The following is a 23,984-nucleotide window of genomic DNA, read 5'->3' as shown; positions in this document are numbered from 1 at the left end:
ATCAGAAGTCTCTTCCAAATTGGTAAAAACTATGCTATCCTCTTTAGCCCCGAATGTGCTGCAGCATAACCAGCTTGACGACAAGCAGGTAACATTTCCAAAAGTTTTGTATATAATAATTAATTAATGAAACACGAGATAATTCCAGTAGTGAATAGTACACGATTTATCTACCACATACCACAACGGAACTACAAAATCCGTGAAAATGATGATAAGTAGTAGGCTACTAATTACTATTTAAAATATTACAATACATCGTAATAAATAGCGTCTATTCCTTTTCAACTTGCACTAGAAGCTATCACCTCTCGCATTCGGAACATTTGCCGGTATATTGCGTGTTCTGTATGGGAAGATTACGTGGGACTCGGCACACAGTCATCATTCGAGCAAAGTCCATTGCATTCAATGAATATAATACAAGAAGCGTCACGAGGTTGCGTCAGTCCATCAGTCTATTCATTTCACAGCACTTGTTGAGTTGTGTGTTGGTTGCGTCAGATATAAATTTTTGTTTTGCCTTTTTTCCTAAGTGATTTATTATTGTCTCACGTGCATTTATTTTACATTCGAGCAACAATTCTTAGCTTTAATTTACAGGTAAAGAACAATAGTTTAACGTTTTTCTAGATTGCGAAACTATTTCAATGTGACCCTCGTTTCCTTTCATTACGCCGCAGTCGTTGCATTTTACGTTTATGATTCTTGCTTCAATAAGTGGTTTAAAAATAGCTTTGCTTACCTTACCAGGTATAATAAAGTATGCGTCTTCATTTTACCTAAGTCTATGTTGTTTTCTATGGCAGTTTTCTTTTATACCAACTGACCTATTTATTAAAACAGCATTAAACAGAATTTATAGACAAAATTGTTCTTAAATTAAGTTTAAATAAAAATTAGGAATTTTTTTGATGTACCGTCTTTGTAGATAACCTTTATATTTGCTCTATATACACGATTTCATTACATTTTGAAAGAACAATGAATATTAATGTTGAAACAATTGCATTTACAAAGGAGGAATAATTGCAATGTAAACTTCGTGAACAGAACGTTGCAATTTTAACACGCAGTTTACAGAAATTGCAATTTTTGTCGTTTGAATTTCTATTGGAAACTTCTAGAAATTTCCCAACTACCTTACTATCTTTTTTGAAACATAATTGGCGTTCGATAGAGGAGAATTAACGAAGTTTTTTCTAAATAGAAATGGCAACAGAAGTGTCAGCCCCAATGATGCCGCAGTTCCAGTCTGTACAGAAGGCCATGGCGCTGCCAACGGTCGGTGCTGCGGTGGAACAAGTCGGAGCTTTCTACAACAGAGTTAAAGGTATGTAATAGTCAATTATTAGTATATTCTTGGAACAGTTATTAAAACTTACATACTTGTAGACAAAGAATTACGTGTTAATCGCATCGGAAAAATAACCAATTTTTTTTAATAGGCGCACATTCTCTCCTGGAATGGGCCTTGTCTACGGCGGAAGCCAGCATCACACAGGCAGCTATCGTCGCCGCACCATATGTTGCCACACCCTTAGCAGCTGGAGACGCTAAAGTGGCCGCAGCATTGGACCAGTTGGAACTCAAAGTCCCGCTCGTAAAGGAACAACCCAAAGTCATCGTTGAAACAACTAAGCAAGCTGTGCTTACGAGGTTCGCTCCGCAAGTTAACAAGGTAAGTTTAGATGTTCAAGAAGTTTTAAAGTAACTTTCATTACAACATAGTTTCACTTGTAAATCAGAATTACATTTATATTCTACATTTTGGAACTGCATCATGGAACAATACTATATGAAATTGAAATATGAAACAATTTTTTATTTACAATATTTCTCTAAATAGCTTGCATCTATGGTCTCTTGTAGTTAAAGTCGAGTCAATTTGCATTTAACAAATTCTTACTTTTATTGTAAGTAGGTACTATTTTTATAAAAAAAAACAAAAGTATAAAGTAAGTGCTAGTACTAAAATTTTCATCCATAAAAAATGTCCTCATAGTAGTTAGGAGCCTACCCTAGGACAGTTTCCCTATATTTGGCTATGGTTTCAGACTTCACCATACTATCGCTCACAGTTATAAAATAACACACTGTACACTATAAACTAGAAATGTAGCTACCTACCAATCAACAGAATAAGGAAATCATCGAGAAAAGTATTGAGCAACACTATTCACCTTTTGTTATTGTGGAAGAACTATGACATGCTAACTCGTTATGTAAACGTTCTAGGTATTTCTATTGTATGCTTTCTACTTTTGCTGTTATATCGAAAGCGTAAGAAAAGTAGGTAGTTGGTAACAAATACAAATATAGTAGTATTTTTTTACAGAAATTAGGTTAGGTTATTAAACAAACTAAACACACAATTTCTAGAAGTTTCCATGTCCCAAATTGCCATATACAATGATACATGTATTACAAAGTACCTAATTTAACAATGACAAGCGCGTAGGGTATTGCGTCATGTGTTTAGGCATGCTTTTCTGGGACATTCGAAAGTTCAAAGTTCTGTACTCAGGATACAGCTCATTACGTAACGTCGGGAAGCGCAGATTGTCTCTCATTCAAACATTACTGCTTATAAAGTACCTAACTGTCCATATTGTTCATAGCTTAGTGCAGAGAAAATCGTATGTTGTGTCTTAAATATTTGCATTGTCTACATTGTCCTTTATTGAACATTCGTTATGTAGTTAGATACTAACTAACAGATACGATTTCTCAAAACCAGTAATTTTTAAAAATAAATTTAAGTTCCAAAGTTCATTTTAGTAGGTACAGTACTCACTTAGGTATGTACTCAATTAGGTTACACGTGTAGGTACAATGTTATATTTCAAATCTTAGCAATTAAACTCTGACGTTAACTAAGTTCATTAATAGATGTTTCTTTCACACTCTTCATGATTAATGTAGCAAACCTACATGGGTGTAAAAAGATTATTATAAGGTACCTTTTTTGTTTTTAGACGTTTAGCGTCTTAGCCACTGGTAAAAGAACCTTTAATCTATTTGCCAAATTTGGTTGAAATCGATCAAAGCAAGTGGGCGAAATCTAATAAGCCGGATTCATCCTCTAATTTGCCACCCTTATAGGTGGAATATTTTCTTGAAATATACCCTTTCCAAAAAAATCATAGAAATCAGTCCTATTGAGAACCTCCCCCTTTTTTAAAGTCAGTTAATTAGAAACTAGACTGTCTAGAAAAAGGTATCAGGTAAAATAAACTTAAACATGTATACATAATAGTATTTAATACTAAATAATAGGAGAAATATACAACGGTGACGTTTTTACGAGCGAAACAAAACAGGATTTCTGATAAGAATGCCACAGTACAAAGATAAAGGTCATGATCGTACGATCGTCAGCTACAGACAATGAACCGGAAATTGATATGCTTTTAAAAATAATTTTATATCTGATACCTACCAGCAAATGATTATTATCCATATTCAACGATTTGTGCATTGCTCGTGATAAAATCTCACGTAGAAAACAGATCACATGCGAGATCATTCAAATAGATACTTATTATTTGAAACCATAAATTAGTTCTTGTATTGATTTATTACCGAGGAAAATTACTGAAGGAACAAAAAGGTCATTGAAGATTAGTGAGATTACGGATGACACATAATAAATCTAAACCTTGACAAGTAGGTAATGATAATATTCTTTCTGATATAATGCGTACATGCGTACGTATATAAAGATAATAATAATCATAATATGTACGACGTAACACCTAGTTAATAGCTTATATATTTATTTACTTTTGGACAACGTCCCCACGCCACTCCGTGCATTGAAATGAGTACTGTTTTCTAATCTTCGCTTTCATCGTCAGGTGTGTGCGGCGCGTACAGTTGCAGAGCAACGTGTGAAATCTCTTAAAGAATTATCCTGGACCAAAGCCAATGCACTCCTGTCTACGGCGTACGGCCAGAAGGCAGTTCATAGCGTCGACAGCGGGGCTACCTATGCCATGCAACTGTTAGACCACTATCTACCACCTGTAGGCCCTCAAGAGGAACCTAGCAGTAAGTTGTTTTTTAGTACCTAATATAATACTGTGTATCACGATTATTATGATTTTTTAGTAGAAAACACTAAAGATACGAATTTACATTTCTATATGAACCGTGACGTATCTTAAGCAAAAAACAACATTTAGTAGGAATTAGTACCTACATCAGTAAAACATACAATCATTTCTAAATAGATTTTTTTAACCCAAACATTTATTTGCGTATGCAGATGAGATCATAGCGGCTACCAACGACCCAGCACTTCATACAGTTCAAACTGTAGGCAGACTGAGCTCTGTAGCAGCCAGGCGTGTATGGGCTAACCTTGCATACAAGATTAATGAGCTGAGAAACTCTGGAATCGAGCTGGACTTTCGCCGTTACATCGCAGCTTTACTGGCAGCTCTCCATCTAGCCAAGGTCACTAGTGAACAGCAACAGCGCGAACAAGCACAGGAGGAAAAGAAAGATACTCCTCCCTCTGAACCTACCCCACAAGTTATAACCCCACCGAAGCAAACCCAAGAATCTGTGCCCAAAACTTCCGCCAAAGTCAAGGCGACTCCCGAAGCGAAGTCTAAAGTTTCGGAAAAAACAAACTCCGATTAAGTACATTTAAAACTACAATTCATGTTAATTATTTTTAATTATTAAGTTGAACAAGACTAAATAATAATATTACTAGATGTTCTTGTGTGCGAATTGCCATGGCAAACATGCCGCCTAAATAGTTTGTCAAAACAATGCACAAGAGCAAATTTTAAGAGGATCGTTATTACTCTGTCTTCGTTCTTTACAATTTTAATATACAGCCACGTGTAGGTATATTGGGTGTACCTATTATGTTATGGCTATAGATTTTAAGAACACAATATTTTTATTTTTTTCTAGACATTTTTAAAGGAAGACTAAATGTGAAATTGTGAATTTTTCGAAGAATTTGTATGAATTTATAACTTTACAAGATTTTGTATGTTTATGAATAAAAGGCTTTTAATTGATAAATGTTTTTATTTTATTGTATAATCATTTATTAAAACTTAAACTAATCATATGGTTCAGGAAACATCTTTGCCATGATATTTAGGCCCATTGAAATTTCAAAGATATGAGAGATTGATATGGGAAAAGATACAATAGATTAAAAACATACCACATACATACCACTTCAAAATTTAAAATAGCACCTGTAATATTGCAAAAACACAAGAAATCATAGTTAACGTATATTCTATAAGGTTTTATAAATATGTAAATGTTTGGAGGTCAAAACAGCATTGTACAATAAAGCACTTGTTCCTAGATTGCCACCATTTAAATGAATATGAAAATACATTTGATTCCTTACTTTTGGCACAATTCATTAAGATTCTCAAGAATCCTTATGCATAGAAAAATGGAATTACGTGTATTTGATTACAGTTACGTTACGTGCATTAACAGCTGCCATTAGTTAAAAAAAATAAATATCAGAATTTGTATGCATAGTGTAAAATTATACTTAACACAAGGACACTGCTTAGTCTAAATAATTAATCTTGTAAATAAACTTCTGGATTTGATTCAGAAGCTTAGTTTTTAACTTTTGAAAATCTACCTCAAATGTTTAACGCGTACCTTCATACGGTAAAGTGAATGATAAACAATTGTGGGTGGTTTTTAAATTTTTATGCCACTCGTCTATTGACTTGGGTGTTAAAAATTAGATGGGCGTGTAATATATTCATAAACGCATTGAGACACTTACGTGTTGAGGCTTGACTTGATAATATATTGGAATTTCTTACAATGTAGGTAGATAAATAACTACAAGCGTATAAATCTTTTAATACTTTTACATGGTTACGTGTGCGAGAAATACGTAGGCACTTAATACATGTGGGTATAGATGCCTTTCAAAGTAATTACAGTATATATAGTTTCAAAAAAATATATTAGGAACTACCACGGCAACTTAATGAGTATAAGTAATTCGATAATGATTTTACAGAAATGGGTATGGGATATTTACTTCTACAGTGGATTATACTGGAAGTACACTTAGAGCTATTTACCTACGTATGTCGTCAGTCGTGGAAGATGCCATCTTAGCCCAAGCCATGGTCCTCGAAGAATCCTTGCGGCGTCTCCTCCTGCAACAAGGGTCATCACTGAGCATGTGTCGCTCGTGCCGCGTTAGACCGGCTCGGCCTGAGCGGAGCCATCGCTTTTCGGTTACACAAACTAGTTACGAACAACGTGAGTGCGAAGACCAAGTTAACTCACTGACCTTACGCAGACAGTCGTACAACACGCGAAGAATTTATAATCATATTTTAAACATAATAAACGCTGCTACGTTTAATCTTTATATCTGGGATGGTGCTATGATATCATATTTTGGGCTATTTATTCGATTAGTGTTGCCCAGAAAATACGTTAATAATTTATCATCATAAAGCATTTATTTCTTTAAATTGTGAACCTAATGGGCATAACAATGAAATCGAAAGTTATGAATAAAATTGTTTAATCCGTAAGTCATAAATGTACAAAAGTTGTAACTTAAAAACAATAGAATACATAGACATTAGCGAGAGCTCGGAATTTATAGTGGTACCGTTGACCTAAAAACCAAAACAAGTAAATATGTGAGTTGTCCGAAATATATATAACTTGTTTAGTTTGATTTTCAAGCGGACCAAAATGACTACTGAATGAATTTTCATGAATCTACCTTACAAACTGCAACTATATATCGCAGTATTATCCAATCCATACCGCATACAAATCTAGTCAAAAATATTAGTGAAAATCTGAAAACTCGATCAAAAATATAAATAATGTATTTAAAAAAATAATTTTTGTTGTTTTCTTTTTACAAAACATAACAAACCTCGTTTTTGCCTTTACGAAGAAAATCAAAATTCATATATAAAATTTCTGTAAACACACAAATATCATTACGTATGCAATTTCGAGTTCTCGCTAATAGAACTACACTAATGGATTGAGTAAATATAAGACTATAAAAAAACAAAAATTCGAACTCGTAATCAAAAATTTGCATTGCATAATGGCACAAAAACGGAGAATTCGTATTTTTTTTCATTGTGTAACATTTAAACCCTGTTTTCAAAACACAATTCGGAATTATAAAAATTTATGTAAATAAACAATATTTAGCTTTATTAAACTATAAAACAATTATAACAAAATTAAATTCAATTAATGTGCTTAAACAACAAAAATACCACACTTTAGTAGGACACACATATTTAAGCACTAATGTCTAAAGGTGTACTAATGTACAAATTTTGGCTAAATATATTTATGCTAATTAACTCAATTTCGTTAGGCAAGGTCAAATAAACATAATAATAATGCACAAGATTTTTTGATTAATTAGGAAATAGGCTAACAAACATAATTTCAATTTGGTCCACTTTGGTTTATTATATTACACGGTGGTTTGTTCTGAGACAAACTACCAAAAATGTGTCATGTGTAAGGTTAAGAGAGATTTTATAAAATAATTATTTTACGTAAAATTAAAATGTAATATATAACAACCATAAGTAGAATCAAGTAGAACTATAGTGACAAAATAATTTACAATGGAGAATTTCCACACGAAACATTCATCTAGCCTTAGCTAGCACAGAACTACATTTGAATCCTATCTAAAGAGAATTTTATTGCAATTGCAGGAATTCATATTCCTCATTTTTATTATTACGTAAACTTATCCGTGTACGTGAAATATGCTGTTTACTTAGTTATGTCCAGTACTTAAAGGTTAATTCTTTTAGTTAATGGCTCGGAAACAATCAGACTTACAATAGATTTATTTCTGATAATATTGAATGTTTAAAGTGTTTATTTAGACATGAATGTTGATTATAACTATGTGCGTCCTTATTTCTTCTAAGGGTTGCATATGTATATACATGTGCAACCTTTAGAAGAAATAACGGCCACAGCAAAGTTAACGTACACAAATATTATTTGATAACGGTGTACTTGGAATGTGAAGATTCTGGAACTTCGGCGATCTCACAGCAGGCCGACTTCTCGCAGCGCAGCATCCACTGTTTCGTCCTAATACAATCCATCCCGTATTTACCGTCAATTTGTTACATAATAGGTTTTCAAAATTTTGAGGATTATGTTAAAGACGGATCTTTTTTCTTCCAATTTCGTTTCTCTTTTGTTTAAAGTATTCATAAGTAAGACAACTGGTAATTAAAGTTAATTTATTTTTATTTTCCAGAGTTATTCGTAGTAAGTTGGAAGCGATAATAGCATGCTGTTAACAAAATTATATTACAAAGGGTAACCCACACCAATAAATAGCCCACACCACATCAAAGCTTTAAAATAATTTAAAGCTGTATATATGTGTATTATTCGACTTTATGTAATGGGAAATAACATGAGTTTTTGTTTCACAATTTCTATTATAAGTAAATGTTTTTTATAAAAGGAATCATAAACTCATGTCTTTCAGGCGAAGGGAAGAGGTCCATGCAAGAAAACAGAATATTGATTCAAACGATTATATTTCCACATCCCATTACAATAAATGCATGAGCAGGCACGAATATTATAAATACGAGTAAAATGTGATACTGATTCACCGTTACTGCCCTGTAAACATGCATTGGTGCAATTGCAATTTGTGTAAACATGTTTAATTTTATTTACAATTCTTGTAAATTATAAATATGAATTATGTAAACTCAATATTTAAAATGCATTATTTGTTAACAAGCAATAATTGACATTGAAATTGACACGCAGTTCTATTATTATTTTCAACCACTTTAATATAAGGCGTAAAGGTGAAACAGTTTATGAGTTACAATTAAATTGTAAATAATGACAAGTTGTTAACTACACGAATACGAGGCCACTGTAACTTACATTGACTACGGCTATTTAAAATGCTATAAATAGACATAAAATTACTCTTTTGACATAAATTATCTACTCAATTACAATTTTAGTTTCCAACATCTGCTTAATATTGTGTTGTTATGTACATATTTAACAACAACAAATCGGTTATCATAAGGTCTAATTTGCAGAAGCTCAGATTTGTGATCGTGCACAAAAGCGGTAGAATATACTGGTATACTGTAGAAGATACTTACATACTTCTAAAATAACAAAACTATTTAACCATATTTCAAATAAAGTGCACTAATACATAAAAAGCTAATAACCAAAATGGGCACGCAGGCAAGAAGCATGATTTTATAAATATGAAAAGCAACCATGGTCAGTAACTTGGAATTGTTATGATTTAATTATCCTTTTCACCATGACAAACGAATGAATGAAAACAATACCTATTATTCTGATTCTCGTAATTCTTGTTCCACCAAAAATGCACGTAAACTCAAGTAATGAGCAATGGTTGGAAAAAGATGTTCCATATAATTATATAGATACATGTATAGACATAGATACAATGAGCGACATAGAATAGTTAAAACCACCAAATATTAATGAATTAAACTATTTTTCAGGATTTAAATCGCGTATATTTGTTTTTTCAACCGTGACCATGGGACCTGTAAAGGGCCCGAAACGTCGGTTTGTTTGAAAAAACAAATATACGCGATTTAAATCCGGAAAAATAGTTTCATTTCCTATGTGTAACAATCGCGAAAACCTAAGAACTCGATTAATTACTTTTTCGAATTACGGATTTACGGAAATGGTTTTACTGCATCATAGGACGAACTACTGACCAAGGAAGTCGAAGTCGGATTTTGAAGTAATTCTAATAGTGCCATGTAAAAATGTAGTAGATAATTAACAGCCTTGGTGCGGTTCCGTCATTGTGGCCGCCAATATGGGTTCCATCACAATGTAATTTTAATTCATTTGTGGTGAGAGTACCAACTCAACATCTGTCGACCTTCATGAAGGATGAGTTTTGGCCGAAGGGTGTCATGTACCGACGTTTCCGAGGCCGGCTATCGGACACCCACGTTGCGTCACACGTCGCAGACAATACGTGTGAATAATAATTGTCATAAGTGTTTTATTGTATACTGCTCAAAACAATTAGGGAAACAAAACTTTAAAGTACAACTAAACTTTTTGCTTAAGGATTTAATTATATGTGGCCACTAAATAACGTAGAGGCATTGTCGAAGAAATTAAAAAACACAAGAGCATCGGCGTGTTTGTTAGTAGTTCTCAATAAAGTGGTCAAGAGTCTATAAACACCTAAACATAAAGTGACGCCATTGAATTTTCTTTACTTTCTAATCACAGAAAACACATTTTAAGTTGTTTTTCAGGTCATTTGAGTATTAATAGAGATTAAAGTGAGTCTTTTGAGTATTCTTATTCATTGAAGCGAGTGAGTTTAGGTCATAATGCCAGATATGACTGTCTGACTACCAAGCTGTTGCTTTGCTGGAACAGGGTCGAACTATGCGTTATGTAGGAAATGATCTTGGAGTAGTCCTTTCTGTTATTTACAGGTTTTGGAAGCGATACCGTGAGACGGGAGAATGACCACGCCGGTCAAGGTCGAGAGAGAAAAACTACACGTTGGCAAGATCGCTACATCGTCAACTGTGCTTTACGTAGCCGCACCACAACTGCAAGAGATCTCCAAAATACATTAAGCACGGCTACTGGTATAGAAATTTCCGACCAGACGGTAAGAAACAGGTTGATGGAAGTCAATTTGAGATCGCGCCGACCAGTTCGGGCTGTGAGTCTAACTATTTAACATAGATAAGCTCGCCGACGGTTCGTGCATCACGCTAATTGGCAACTTCGACATTGGAGGCCAGTGCTTTTTACTGACGAATCACGATTCCGTCTAACACGTTGCGATGGTCGTATCCGTGTTTATAGACGCCCAGGCAAGCGATACAGTGCAGTGGCAGTACAGGAATATGACAAATTTGGATGTGGCTAGGTGATGGTTTGGGTCGGAGTTAGTTGCGACGAGCGCACAGATCTCGCCATTGTTTCCGAGCAGTTGTGTGCTCAAGCTTACATAGAAAACGTGTTCGAAGATCATGTTTTGCCTGCATCATATGGTATCGGTCCAGATTTTCTTTTAATGCAAGATAATGCTAGCCACGTGCTGCGGCCATCACGTCAGATTACTTAAGACATCATGAAATATATGTAATGGAGTGGCCTTCCATGAGCCCGGACCTAAATCCGATTGAATACATTTGGGACTTGGTTGACAGGCGCATCCAGAAGCGTTCTATTACACCTCAAACACTGCAGCAGCTCACTGAAGCGTTGATGGAAGAACGGGAGCGAATTCCGCAAGAAGATATTCGGAGGATCATACGAAGCATGACACGTCGTTGTCAAGCTGTAATTAGGGCTCATGGGGGCCACACACGTTACTAAAAGTCACTAAAGACGAATATTTAATCGATATAAGAATATTTCTTTGATGGACCTTTTTTACCACCAATTAGGTTTTCGCCAACTGTTTTTTTTTTTTTTTTTTAAATGCAAAATGTGTTTTTTGTTAAGTAATAAAAAATTAACAAGCAAAAAATTTACTTCAAATTTATTTTAAAACTAATTGTAGTTTAAACAATGTATTTTTTATTATTATTATTTTTTTATTATTTATATTATTATTAGTTAGTCTTTAAGGTATGTATTTATGGGTCTTTGCAACCTGATTACAAATAATTAAATAAAAAATATAAAAAAATATGCAGGGCGCAGTGCGGTATCTATAGTAAAGCTAGGGAGGGGCGGAGAGTGACCATTTTCGTTACTATTTTATTATCTGCTTTGGTAAAAGGTCAGTTAGCTACTGCATTATTTTACATGGCGTTCGTAAAATTACTTTGAAATGCGACTTCGACTTCCTAGATGAGTAGTGTTGTCTTACGATGCAGTAAAACCATTTCCGGAAATCCGGAATTCGAAAAATTAATTAATTAATAATTGCTTGTTTTGACAACGTTATGTCGTTCCTTGTAGTTCATCGAGTATAGAACCAGAAACAGAGACGAAATGTCATTTAATTTGTTTGAAAACTATTCTGCCATACTGCGACAACTGCGCTCCGATTGGCCTACCCGAATTCGAAACAATGTCGATTGTTTCACTTCAAATCGACCAGTAACTAGAGCTTTGCTTTATTGGACGAAAATTGCAAAATTACATATTTAATTAGGTACCGATGAAATTTGATTCCGTTTGTTTTATAATTAGATGTTTTGGTGTTTTTCCCCACACCACCGAATGAAACAGCACGCCATTGTTAGAGATATTATCTTTATTACAATAAATACAGAATATTTTTGGAATATACGCAGACGTACACATAGGTCAATTGTTGGCGCTTCTGTATTTCAGTGCAAACGAGAGTTGATGTTTATAAGTGATGAATCACTGATAAGTTACCAGGAATGTATTGCCCTTATTTCGTCTCTATTTCTGGTTATATACTTGATGTTGTAGGTATATACATGTCTCTATGTATGTGGAGCACCTTTTTCCGATCATTGGTAATGAGTTAATTTTTGCAAAAACTACTGAATGCAAAGGATAATGTAAAGCAAATTAGGATACCAAGGGCTAAAGGTATAAGAGCAAGTATCTACAAAGGTAGACATATAGACTTAGGAATAGCGTTGCAGGGGGCGACAGTTTCAGTGCAACAATCCATCGTTCAGGTCCTGCCTCCATCAGTGCATGCACATCACACCAAAAAATAATATATTTATTAGCAAAATATAAAGTTCTATTAGTAATTTTGAAGTGTAAAAGAGACGGTGTTTGTCATATTTTAGGCCGCCACGTATTATGTGAAAGAGAAAATGTGCAGCAAAAAGGAAATGTTAAAATATCTGGGTTAAGTAACCAATCGTAATACATTGTATCATATACATTTATAGTAACTAAGGTTAATAAATACGAAAAAGGGGTGCCGCCACTTCAAAAGGTCTGAAATATTGTGTTTCAAAAAGCAATTGTAAACTATCAATAAGACTTAACAAATTATATTTACTACTCAAGATATGCGTTGTAAAATTTAGCATTTTATACAACAACTAATCACCCTTAAGAACTATTTTAAGTGATTGTATTATGTTCTTTTATAGCAATCAATATAAAATATTGTCACAATTAGTTAGTTGCGATTATGACACATAAACTGTGAAAGAATATTGATATGTAAAACACTTTAAATACATAGAGCATAAAATTGAAAAGGCAGTGCTCTGGCTACACTAGTGACGTTATATACAATGAAAAGGCACTACCGAGGCCACAGTCCTAATATTCTGGTCCACATTATGATATCTCATAGATTATTAACTCTATTAAATATCCAACTAGATACTAACAATACAGTATAGTTGTTTAGGACTAGAATTCATTATGGGCAGATAATTTTAAGATTATTTCACCTATCAGTTTTAATGGCCATGAAATATAACTATATTTCATTGTCATTAAAACTGTAACTCTGGGAAGCAACAACTATATAACAACAAACATTGTTACCCCAAATGGCATATTTGCTATAAAGTATAATCAACAAATTAAAAGCTGTGACAAAATTGTAATGTAATTACAAGAGATAATGATGATGTTTATTTGCAAAAACTGTAAACATTTAATCAGTGGGACTTTTTGTATGCTAAGCATAATCGTGAGTTTATTTAATCTAGATTTCGAGAACAATTCACATAAACCTAACTGTCATAGAACTTTATTTTGCTAAAAATTGTAGTACCTAAAGATCGGTTCCCTGAACCTCTATTTAACGATAACCTAAGCAGAAAAAATCAAACACTTGTCCATAAACGGTAGATAAAAAGTGGTCCAAACAAATGCAAGTTTAGACAAGCTCATTGTCCTGGCTACTGACCTCTTGGAGCAGGTCCTGGGCAGCGATGGCTTTCAGCACATTCTTCTTACTGGTCTCTTGCAGCTCTCCTCCGAGAACCAATTCGTCTAGTATGAAGTACGCCTTCTCAAAGTTGAAGATAATGTCCAGCTCACATACCTGTTTAAGGGAGAGTAAAATTATAAAACTTTCTTTTATTGGTTACACTTATGTGGTATTTCTCATACAATCTAAAAGATATAACTTACATTTAGTGTTTTTGTATGCTAAGGGCCATACCGCGTAGTCGCGATACTGGAGTTACGATTTCGTTTATTCACGTCAAACAAATAACTTGTATCAGTTTTTAGGTGTGTCATTACATAATCAAAAATACTGGGTGTGTCATGCAGCTAAAATTCGCTAAGATTTTAAAAATTTACTATGACCCATGCAGATGAAGAAATGTGTTAAATGAATGTAAAATTTCGCAAGTCAATTGGTAACAAATAATCTAGGTAAGTAACAAATTGACTATAGTATATCCTTTTTAAAGACGGAGTAAAATGACAGTTTATTGCGTAAAAGTGTTGCCTGCTTGTGAGCAGTTAATGATTGCAGTTGATAAATATTCCATCGACTATCGACTGAATATTAGTCGCGCTTATGGAATAAACAGCCGAACTTGTTTCATTTGAATCATCTTCGACTCATTATTCATCCAATTACTGAGCACAAGTTCATTTGAATTGTCAATTTTTGTAAGTTATACATGTATGTATAACACTGTATTTAGAGAGATGTTTATGAAAAATACAAAGAGGAGACATATTTTAAAGTTTTTCATTTTAATTCAATATACATAGATAATCAAATCCGGTTATTCTTGTAAAATGTATACGAATGAAAATTGATCTTGATGGTAGCAGGCCTACTGTCAAAATAAGAATAACGGAATTAATAATCATTAGAACGTCGTAACATTCACGATTCAGTAATTTTTGGTAAGATTTTATCTTTGACAATCTATCGATAAAACTATCACCAACAATTACATAACTATTTAAAATTTTATGAAATCAGGCAACCCTACAAATGTCATTTTACTCCATCTTCAAAAAAAGAGACTATTGTTGGGTGTGATATTGTTTAGTATAGTTTTGTGCTGTTATTAAAGCTAGCTTGCTATACATGAAGTGGTAAGGGAAAGCTGTAACCTATCACAATCAACCCTAGGGTCCTACCTAGCAGCTTAGCCCTAACCATAAACTACAATACTGCCGCCGTTAGTTGAAAGGGCGCATGTGATACATTTGTTTCTCTCGAGAGTGTAGGTGTTGTTTGCGGTTTGTGTGGTGTCTAGGTATGTGTGTAGTGCATAATATTATAAATAATGCACACACTCAGCATAAGCAGAAGACAGTCAATGTATTTGGCCAAACATACTAAACAGGCTTGATTTTAATACCTAGTGTTAAGGAAACAATTAAGAAGAAAAGGTAAAAACACTCACACTTCCAAAATATTTATCGAGTAGTTCAACATAACGGTGGATTAGCTCCAGAGTCAATAACTCGTTATCTTCTTGCTCCATTGCGCAACAAAAGTATAATGATGCATATCTATAAACAATATTCGCATTTTTAAAAAGAGGAAACACATGACAACCTTGAGAACTTAATTAAAAAATGTAATTAAAATGTGCAAGGCTTGTAGAATTTTTATATTTATGATTAGGTACATATATCGTTCGCCAACTAGTTTTGCGATTTAAAATTCCGAGCGGCACTGCAACTGTTATGGACAGGCTCACATCTCTCTGCTTAAGTTTTGTTTATAGCGCCCCCAATAATCTCATGGTTATACAGTAAAGGTACAGGGACCATATCAGTCAGGGCCTGACCCTAGATCATCCCATATACAGACTTCATTCAGTGTTCAAAAGACTAGTGCCTTAGGTCAGCGACCCCGGGTTAACGTACAGCATCCTCCCCATTGTCCATACAGGCAAAAGCACATCAAGCTTTGAACAATTTGTATTGTAAGCGACATAAAGTCGAATAAAAATCTTAAATGTCCAGCTCACATGCCTATTTTAATTTTTTTTTCCATTTGATTCCCGCGAGTAGACTGTAAACACTCGGCAGTCAATTTGGCCTTCTGATGTCAATCACTAATGATTATTCTAACTGTGTACAATATTCCCAAGGAAGGTAATCTCGAAAAGACAGGCAGATACCTTTTGTAAACGACTTTGACATCCTTCCACTCGAGGAAAGAGCACATCTTTGGCTTACGAGCCAAAACTGTTGTGATCAGTTCTCGAGTAATTTTCTTCTTCAGCTTGTCAGGGTGCGCCACATACCACTTTTGCAGCCGAAGCTTGCCTTGCCGGCTAAACAGGAGCATGAACTGCATCTGAAATTGTATACAAATAAGTATTTTTAAGCTTCTAAGACCGAGCAAACTATTATGGAATAAACACTAAACGTCCAAAGCACTTTTCTTTTTCTTTTTTTTATGATTATTTTATTTGCAATCGGCCGCCAGGCCATAAGCGAATCTTTTGAACGAGAGAAAACGTTTTTGGTGGAGCGGCCAGTGCCGCACCTCCCAACTATAGAACATGGCCTCGCTTAAGCCGTTTGACCATAGTTGATGGATCTAGAAGTTCCGCAATGAGTGGGTTCGGGTGGCAGGATAGTCGCTCTTTGTGCTTAGTTTTATGTCGGTCGATCTCATCAGCTACCGATATGACATTTAGATGACCATGGATCTCTTCATTACCGTCCATTACCGTAGTCCAAAGCACTTAACATAATTTTTGCAGTGTATGGATAAACCTATGCAGATTTTTGTTGTGCAGTCATGTTTAGATCAATAAGTATTATTTAGGTGTGCATGCTCCATTGTTGACCTCAATGTCACTTTCCGTCAGGTGATATGAAGGTCAAATCTGCCCTTGGAAAAAAAAAGGCACAACTGTCGAATAAAGTACGCATAGTTGGGCCTTTTTTCGTTATGAGGCCAGAGCGAGTGTGTCCTCTCAGTTTTGTACAAAAAAACATATTTTTAAAGAAAGAAAGAAACATTTATTCGGCTATTACAAATAAAATATACAAATTATTAATATTACTGTAGGTTGGACATTAATAATCTCGCCAAGGTTTCGTATAATGGAGTGAGTCTTGCATATGCTGATAATACAAAGAACCTGGGTCTGATAATCGATAATACACTGTCTTGAAGACCGCAGGTAAATGAGGTTAGTCGACGCATGCATTTTTCCTACCATTCTCTCAAGCGGCTTCAATTCTTCTTGCCATTCAATACCAAGCAATTATGCTTGCTCAGTCTTTACTACTTCCTCTTCTCGACTATGCCGATGTTTGTTATTTGGATGCTACTGAGGAGCTGCTTAACAAACTGGAGCGCTTACAAAATCTGGCAATCCGTTTCATATTCGGTTTACGGAAATATGACCGTGTCTCGGAATTTCGAACTAAGTTGAAATGGCTACAAATCCGACTTCGCCGAGATATGCACGTTCTTTGTCTCCTTTATAAAATTCTACATAACCCCCAGCTTCCTCATTATCTGTGTTCCCGTTTTTCTCCCTTATCCCCCAGTTCCCGCCCAAAACGTACCTGTGACACTAGATCACTAATAAATCCCCAATCCAACTCGAAATTCTTCCACAACTCTTTCACGGTAAGTGCAACTCGTATGTGGAATAGACTGCCTGCTAGCATTCGTGACAGTCCATCAGTGGCATCTTTCAAACATAAATTAAAAGAGCACTAGTACCTGTCGAACGCGTTAGATAGCTAATAGGTAACATATATTATAAAGTAGTAATTTGTTTAGATTATAATATATATTCTGCTTATGTTTGTATTTATGTATATAAAGTTCATGTAGGTGTGTATGTCTGTCATATGTATATATTATCATCCTTTATATGTATATATACATTATTTATATATATATTTTAATTATTTTTTTTTACTCACATTTAAATTTAAATTTTATTGTACAATAATTAGTCCCGCAGACTTCATTTTTCACCTAAACTAGGGTTGGCTGGAAGAGATCTCTTCTAGAGATAAGCTCACCTTTGTATATGTCCTTTATAACTTGTGTTTCATGTATCTTTTCTTTGTGCAATAAAGAGTTATTATTATAATAATAATAATATTAATTATTCAAATGTTGTGCATAGCTGCATAATATAATATAAGGAACCAAAAAATATATATATTACTAAGTACATAAATAATAGCCGAAAAGGCTAGCCAGCTCAGCTTAATGCTGCGCAGAGCCACAGCGCTGGTTTTCAGCTGGAGCCTGAGAAGAGGTAGATAGGCTATGCCTATTTAACAAAAACTAAAAAGAATAACAAGGATTTGATCCGTAACCTAAACATTTAAAATAACAATACCCAATTTATAATATAATTATTACAATATGCAGCGTGCTCTTAAACAGTATAAAATAACAAAATTAATAATAATAATAATAAGAATAATGTATAAGTCATAACAATACTAAAATAAATTAACAACTAGCTTTAGTGATTGATGCCGTTCATTTGTCCTATTAGCGTAAACTCTTTACTTCTTTTGCGAAAGCCAGACAAAGAAGCTATATCGCGAATAGGAGGAGGCAAATCATTCCAGATTTTCGCCGCGGCATACTTAAAGCTCCCTTGAAATGATGCAGTTCTGTGGCACTGGAGAATTAGCCGACCAAGACGCAATTGCGAAGACCATATTAAACTTTTATATAGGTAATACGGTTTTTTATGTTTTATTATACCAAAGAGTAAAGTGGCAAAATGTATATACCGACGTGAAGACATATTTAATAGTTTATTTTTATTTAAAAATGGCGATACATGACTTCTAGGAGGTATTGTATAACAAAATCTTAGGCATGCATTTTGAACTCGCTGTATTAATGCTTTAGTTTTACACAGAAGACGAGAACCATAAACTGTATCTGTATAGTTAAATTTAGACAAAAATCAAGGATTCCACCAATTTAAACCGCAAATCCGTGCTGAGATAATCTCGCATCTTATATAAAACTTTTAGGCGATAAAAACTGTTACGAGCAACTTCTGCTATATGAGATTCAAAACGTAGCCCAGAGTCCATTATGAGACCTAGATTGCGCGCTTCACGGACACCAGCTATTGCTTCTCCTTGAATAGTTAATTGAGGTTCTCTCGAAGCCATTCTCGAAACTTGCAGCCTTGACCCAAATACTATAAACTTGGACTTGTTAGGATGCAATGTAAAGAATGAAGAGCAAAGGCCCTAAGATAGAACCCTGTGGGACACTGCTTCGCATATGGGCAAGGGACGATGAAGACACAGAACCATCTCTCCCACCAAACTGTACATATTGAGAGCGATTATTCAGGTAGCTATCAAACCATTTCACTGAAGGCTCATCGAAACCATAATACACTAATTTGGATAATAGGAGAGAAATATTTATTGTATCAAATGCACGGGAAAAATCAAGAAGCACAAGCACAGTTCCCATTCCTGTGTCTTGAGCCTCCAAAATGTTCCACGTGACATCCATCAAAGCCGTAGAGGTGCTGTGTTTTTTCCTAAAACCCGACTGAACCTGGGGAAGAATGCTATTTGATTCCAAAAAGTCTGTGAGCTGCTGACTTACGACCCTCTCCAACAACTTAGACATGCAAGGTAGTATACTAATTGGTCAAAGATCCTTAAAAGTAAGTGGATTTGTATTTTTGGGGAGAGGTTGTCCGATGGCTGTTTTGTAAAGATCAGGGAACGTTGAAGAAAGTATCGAGGTGTTAATTATGGATGTTAAAGTTTCCAGGGTATATGGGAGCGTTAACAGTAACATGTCCAAGGAAATCATATCGGCTCCCAGGGCATTAGATTTAAGACTGTTAATAATTCGCAACATAGATGCAGAAGTAATAGTTTTGAGAGTAAAGACAAAATTTCCAGCTCTATGAAGCGTAAAATACTCTAGTACTGAGACGTCGGTATCGGATTCAGGCAAATTGAGAAAGTGTCTATTAATATCATCAGGCAAGCAGAGATGAGATGGAAGTTCGAATTCAGGTTTTGGTGGAAGTATATTTAACTTGAGATTCTTTCACAAAGTCGCAGGGTCCTTTATATGTCTGTTAAAATGTTGCTTAAAATAAGCTGTTTTTTCAAGATCAAGGGAGGTCTTCACTAGATTTTTAAGATCTTTGTAATAACTTTTATGTGTCTCATCTTTGGTTTTGTGATATCGTGTGTGAGCTTCATTTCTCAATCTCATCATTAGCTTTACATTCTCCGTAATCCATGGATATGAGTGATAATGGACCAAAACCGATTTGGTAGGAGAATGCAAATCAAACAGTTTTGTAATAAACTCAGTTGCCGAAATTACCATCTCATTAACATTTTCTAAGCTTAGGATAATATGCCATGGAATGGCTCTGACGTCATTCTGAAAATAGTCCAAATTTATGTCTTTTAAACTACGTCGGGTCACATGCCTTGGTACAGTCCTAAACTTTTTAAAATTAAATTCACACATGACCAAAGCATGATTTGAGAGTTTACTCCCTATCACTTCGGCAGACACACTGCGATAGGAAGCATCAGTGCATACAAGGTCTTCTTGCATACTGTGCCAGACGCTATACCAACTAAGCCACGGAACGAACCAACGGACCTCTCGAATTTTTCTATGTGCTTGTGTCGTGTCTTTGTACTTGGTCTTTCAACGACTTTTTAGTCATAGCGCCATCTATGAGAAATCTATGACAGATTTATGCAAGAAGACGTCAGTTCGAATCCGACCGGATTGAAGGAATTTTTTCTGAGTGTTTTTTCTGAGTGTTCGATCTTTGTATTAATAATTATAACAAACTAGTGGAGTCATTTCACAAAAAATAATTGAATATCAATTCAATAAAAATTTAATTAATACAGTGAATAGCGACATCTCTCGCCAGGACTGGTAGCTGTAAAGGTACTAACTGGGTGATAAATCTGTCATAGATTTCTCATAGATGGCGCTACGACTAAAAAGTCGTTGAAAGACCAAGTACAAAGACAACGACGCAAGCACATAGAAAAATTCGTGAGGCCCATTGGTTCGTTCCGTGTCTTAGTTGGTATAGCGTCTGGCACGGTATGCAAGAAGACGTCGGTTCGAATCCGACCGGATCGAATTAATTTTTTCTGAGTGTTCGATCTTTGTATTAATAATTGTAATTGTTTATGTTCATAATAGTAGGAACAATGTACTTCTTTCTATAGTCTTCTTCTTTATAATGATATAGCTCCATCAATACTATCGATGGCTCCGCTAATGTCGAGTTATTTATACGGTCAATTTTCTTGTTTTTTTTGTCGCTTTCTCTTCACGCTGTTATGATAACATTTAAAAGCTTATGAACCCATTCTGAGTAATGCTAAACATATACCAGTGGATTTATTATCATAATATTTGGAACGATATAATGCAATTATCAGATATTCTTAGAATGATCAATGAAAATGAAGTGACTCGATGTTACGAGATGTATGCGGTCTTACCATCTTGGAAGCTCGTTAGCAAAACAATCTGTCAATTCTTGTTTGGAAATATAGAATACTTCAACATGAATCACTTCATATTACGAATATTTCATAAGTCATTAGCAAAATTTAATAAACGTGCAAGTAAACTGAAAATATTGAAATGCACAGACAGGAAAAGCTACGTTGGAATTATTGACATTGACGTTTCAAACATGACAAGACTTTTTTGGTATGGCAACATTTTTTCTTTTCTTTTTTTTTAAGGATTTTTAGCTTGGATATGAGACTCTTGAGTCAGGCCTTCATTTCGTTTTCGGGTTTTTCACCAATTTTTCACTGTTGTTCAATAATTCTAATACTCATTTTGCGTTATACAATTTTGTGTTAATAATCACGCTAAATAACACATCAAAAGATATTTCTAAACGAAGAACATAACATGCGCTTTCGATTTACATTTTTTCAATATTTTTTAACTTTGATGAGATATTGAAAGAAGGGAAGGACAATAAATGTACCACATATGGTCTAATGGGGAGCAACATCTTATCCCAAAAAGCACACATGTCCATACACAATGCTTAGCTGGTTCCTGGTGAAAGTTGAGTATTGTAGAAAAAGCATGAAAGTAAAATTAATGCAGTGGAGATGAGATCTTTGAGGAAAATTTCTGGAATAAATGTGAGTGATGGAGTGAAGAATACAATGATACATGAAAGATGTATCTTGAAAGAGGACGTGTTGACTAGGATAGAGAAAGGAATGTTGAGGTGGTTTGAATATGTAGAGCGGATGGATGAAAGAAGTATTACCAAACTTTATGATGCGAGTATGGATTTTAAGAGGACGTCCCAGAAGGACTTAGATACATACATTGACCAGGTCAGTGTTATCCTGAAAAAGGCTGAGATCTGATCATTCCCGCAATATGCTAAGTGGCACGTCTTCCAGTAGACCTGATACCCCGTTCTCCAGATTTCTATGTGAGTGTAAATGAGTTGAAGGCTGAGGTTCAGAATACGATTTGTAATACAATTCATCACAACACGTTATTAAAAGTTACTCAAAATGAATTCGTTAAAAGATTCAAGATCCAAGAAAATGGAGCTCATTTCACATGGAGAGCAATTAATTAGTTAGTATTTTAGAGTACTTTCCCTCCAGGTGGCATTACAAATTTCCACCCTGTATAAAGAATATGTACGTATTATAAATATCTTCTCTTTGGATATTACTGTGTAAGTTTGAATGTGAAGAAAAAAGAGTTACTAGAGTTGTAAGAGCTTAAACATGGCTTAGACTCTATGGAAAAAACTTAGACTAAGGAAACAGTGTCAATTTTTATTTTGTTTTTGACAAACTGACTGCATTCGTCGAAACTGACACTGGCCTAAGCGTAGAGGGAGAATAAAAATTCTCCCTCTACGGGCCTAAGATAGTGGCCGCCATTAGAAAATAATATTATAGACAAAATGTATGTGTAGGTATTTTTCCTGCGTGAATTTTTGCTACAAGTTTCCATATTTTACGTAATACGTTATATATTTGACAAAGGGTTTCACTGGATATTACAATCATCAAACCGAATCTAGATTTAGCTGTATTATGAAAGGAACACCCGCTGGAAGACTCTGAAATTGGAGATGATATCAGGGCTATCAGGACTTGATAGAAATTGAACAGATCAAGAACGATTAAAAAATGACACAAGCAAATACGTTGCCACCATTAACGCCGGCTCCACCAAAAATATCAAAAGCAATCACAAATTTCGTTACTGGGTACCGTTTTCCAGTATTTTACTATTGCTGCATTTGTGTGCCTTTAAAAGTAGCTGTTTCATTAATAGCTTTGTGGGGAGTAGTACCGACACTGGCGTGTGTTTATCTCTCGTCGCCTTCCGGGAAAAAAATGCTTGTTGAAAACGGTGTGCCGAAGACAGAAGTAGATGCGATAGCCATATTCTATGGAGCCTTGGGCGCTATAGTGTTTACGTTTCATATTTTATTGCTAGTTGCTGATATGGCCCGCTTGGCAAGATTTTATATAGCTTATTTAGCATTTGTCCTATTCTACTTAATCATCCAATTTGTATTAATAACTGTGATGTGTATTGAAGCTCTCAGATTTAGAAATATAGAATTCGGAGTTATGTGTTTAGCTTTAGGTTTATGTAATGAAATGATTTATTTGTATTTTTGGCTAATTGTACAAAGTAAACTACAAGTTACGAAGTGTGAAGGAAATGTTATTCATATTAACGTAACTCTTGTTTGATTTGAAACTATTGTTTTAATTTATTTTGGTTTGCTGATACATACATACCCACGTTTCAATGAATGTCAACAATATTTAAAGGAACATTAGGATAAAACTATTAAGTGATTAGCTGTTTGGATTTTAAAGTAAATCGTGTCAAAAAATTCGGTAGATGACTGACTTTTCATTTTATTAAATCAGCTTGGCGGAAGAAATAAGTTATGGCGGCTGTACTTCCCTGGACGAACTTTCTTATGGAGCTCTATAAAACGATTGTAAAA

At 34.7% G+C, this 23,984-nt stretch overlaps 3 protein-coding genes across 5 annotated transcripts in view; 2 read left to right on the top strand and 1 right to left on the bottom strand.

Annotated features, from left to right (window-relative positions):
- Positions 1–470: 470 nt before the first annotated feature.
- LOC113237776 (lipid storage droplets surface-binding protein 2) lies at positions 471–4,991 on the top strand. 2 transcript variants are annotated; one of them, XM_026474421.1, is made up of 5 exons: positions 471–603; positions 1,211–1,333; positions 1,449–1,681; positions 3,861–4,053; positions 4,271–4,988. In XM_026474421.1, exons 2-5 carry the CDS (start codon positions 1,213–1,215, stop codon positions 4,648–4,650), a joined length of 927 nt encoding a protein of 308 aa, XP_026330206.1. In that variant the 5' UTR covers positions 471–603; positions 1,211–1,212; the 3' UTR covers positions 4,651–4,988. The 2 variants fall into 2 exon arrangements, with proteins under 2 accessions (XP_026330206.1, XP_026330205.1); XM_026474420.1 differs by lacking the exon at positions 471–603 and adding an exon at positions 687–753 and having other exon boundaries at positions 4,271–4,991.
- A 123-nt stretch (positions 4,992–5,114) lies between these two features.
- Positions 5,115–21,614, bottom strand: LOC113237792 (AP-1 complex subunit sigma-2). Of its 2 annotated transcripts, none has more exons than XM_026474455.1 (5): positions 21,460–21,610; positions 16,110–16,288; positions 15,384–15,492; positions 13,913–14,050; positions 5,115–6,173 (listed from the first exon to the last, which is right to left on the bottom strand). In XM_026474455.1, the coding sequence occupies exons 1-5, from the start codon at positions 21,460–21,462 to the stop codon at positions 6,129–6,131; spliced, it is 474 nt and encodes a 157-aa protein (XP_026330240.1). In that variant the 5' UTR covers positions 21,463–21,610; the 3' UTR covers positions 5,115–6,128. The 2 variants fall into 2 exon arrangements, with proteins under 2 accessions (XP_026330240.1, XP_026330241.1); XM_026474456.1 differs by lacking the exon at positions 5,115–6,173 and adding an exon at positions 7,395–8,121 and having other exon boundaries at positions 21,460–21,614.
- Positions 21,615–22,092: 478 nt separating this feature from the next.
- The window catches only part of LOC113237961 (F-box only protein 9), an 18,274-nt gene continuing 16,382 nt past the window's right edge, over positions 22,093–23,984 (top strand). Inside the window, exon 1 of the mRNA XM_026474677.1 lies at positions 22,093–22,214. Coding sequence (XP_026330462.1) covers positions 22,093–22,214 — 122 coding nt within the window. The remainder of the gene's footprint in view (positions 22,215–23,984) is intronic.

This window comes from Hyposmocoma kahamanoa, unplaced genomic scaffold (genome assembly GCF_003589595.1).
Source record: "Hyposmocoma kahamanoa isolate Upper Pololo Valley unplaced genomic scaffold, ASM358959v1 94, whole genome shotgun sequence".
In the NCBI taxonomy this organism is placed as follows: domain Eukaryota; kingdom Metazoa; phylum Arthropoda; class Insecta; order Lepidoptera; family Cosmopterigidae; genus Hyposmocoma; species Hyposmocoma kahamanoa.
This window is presented reverse-complemented; position numbering and strand designations above follow the sequence as displayed.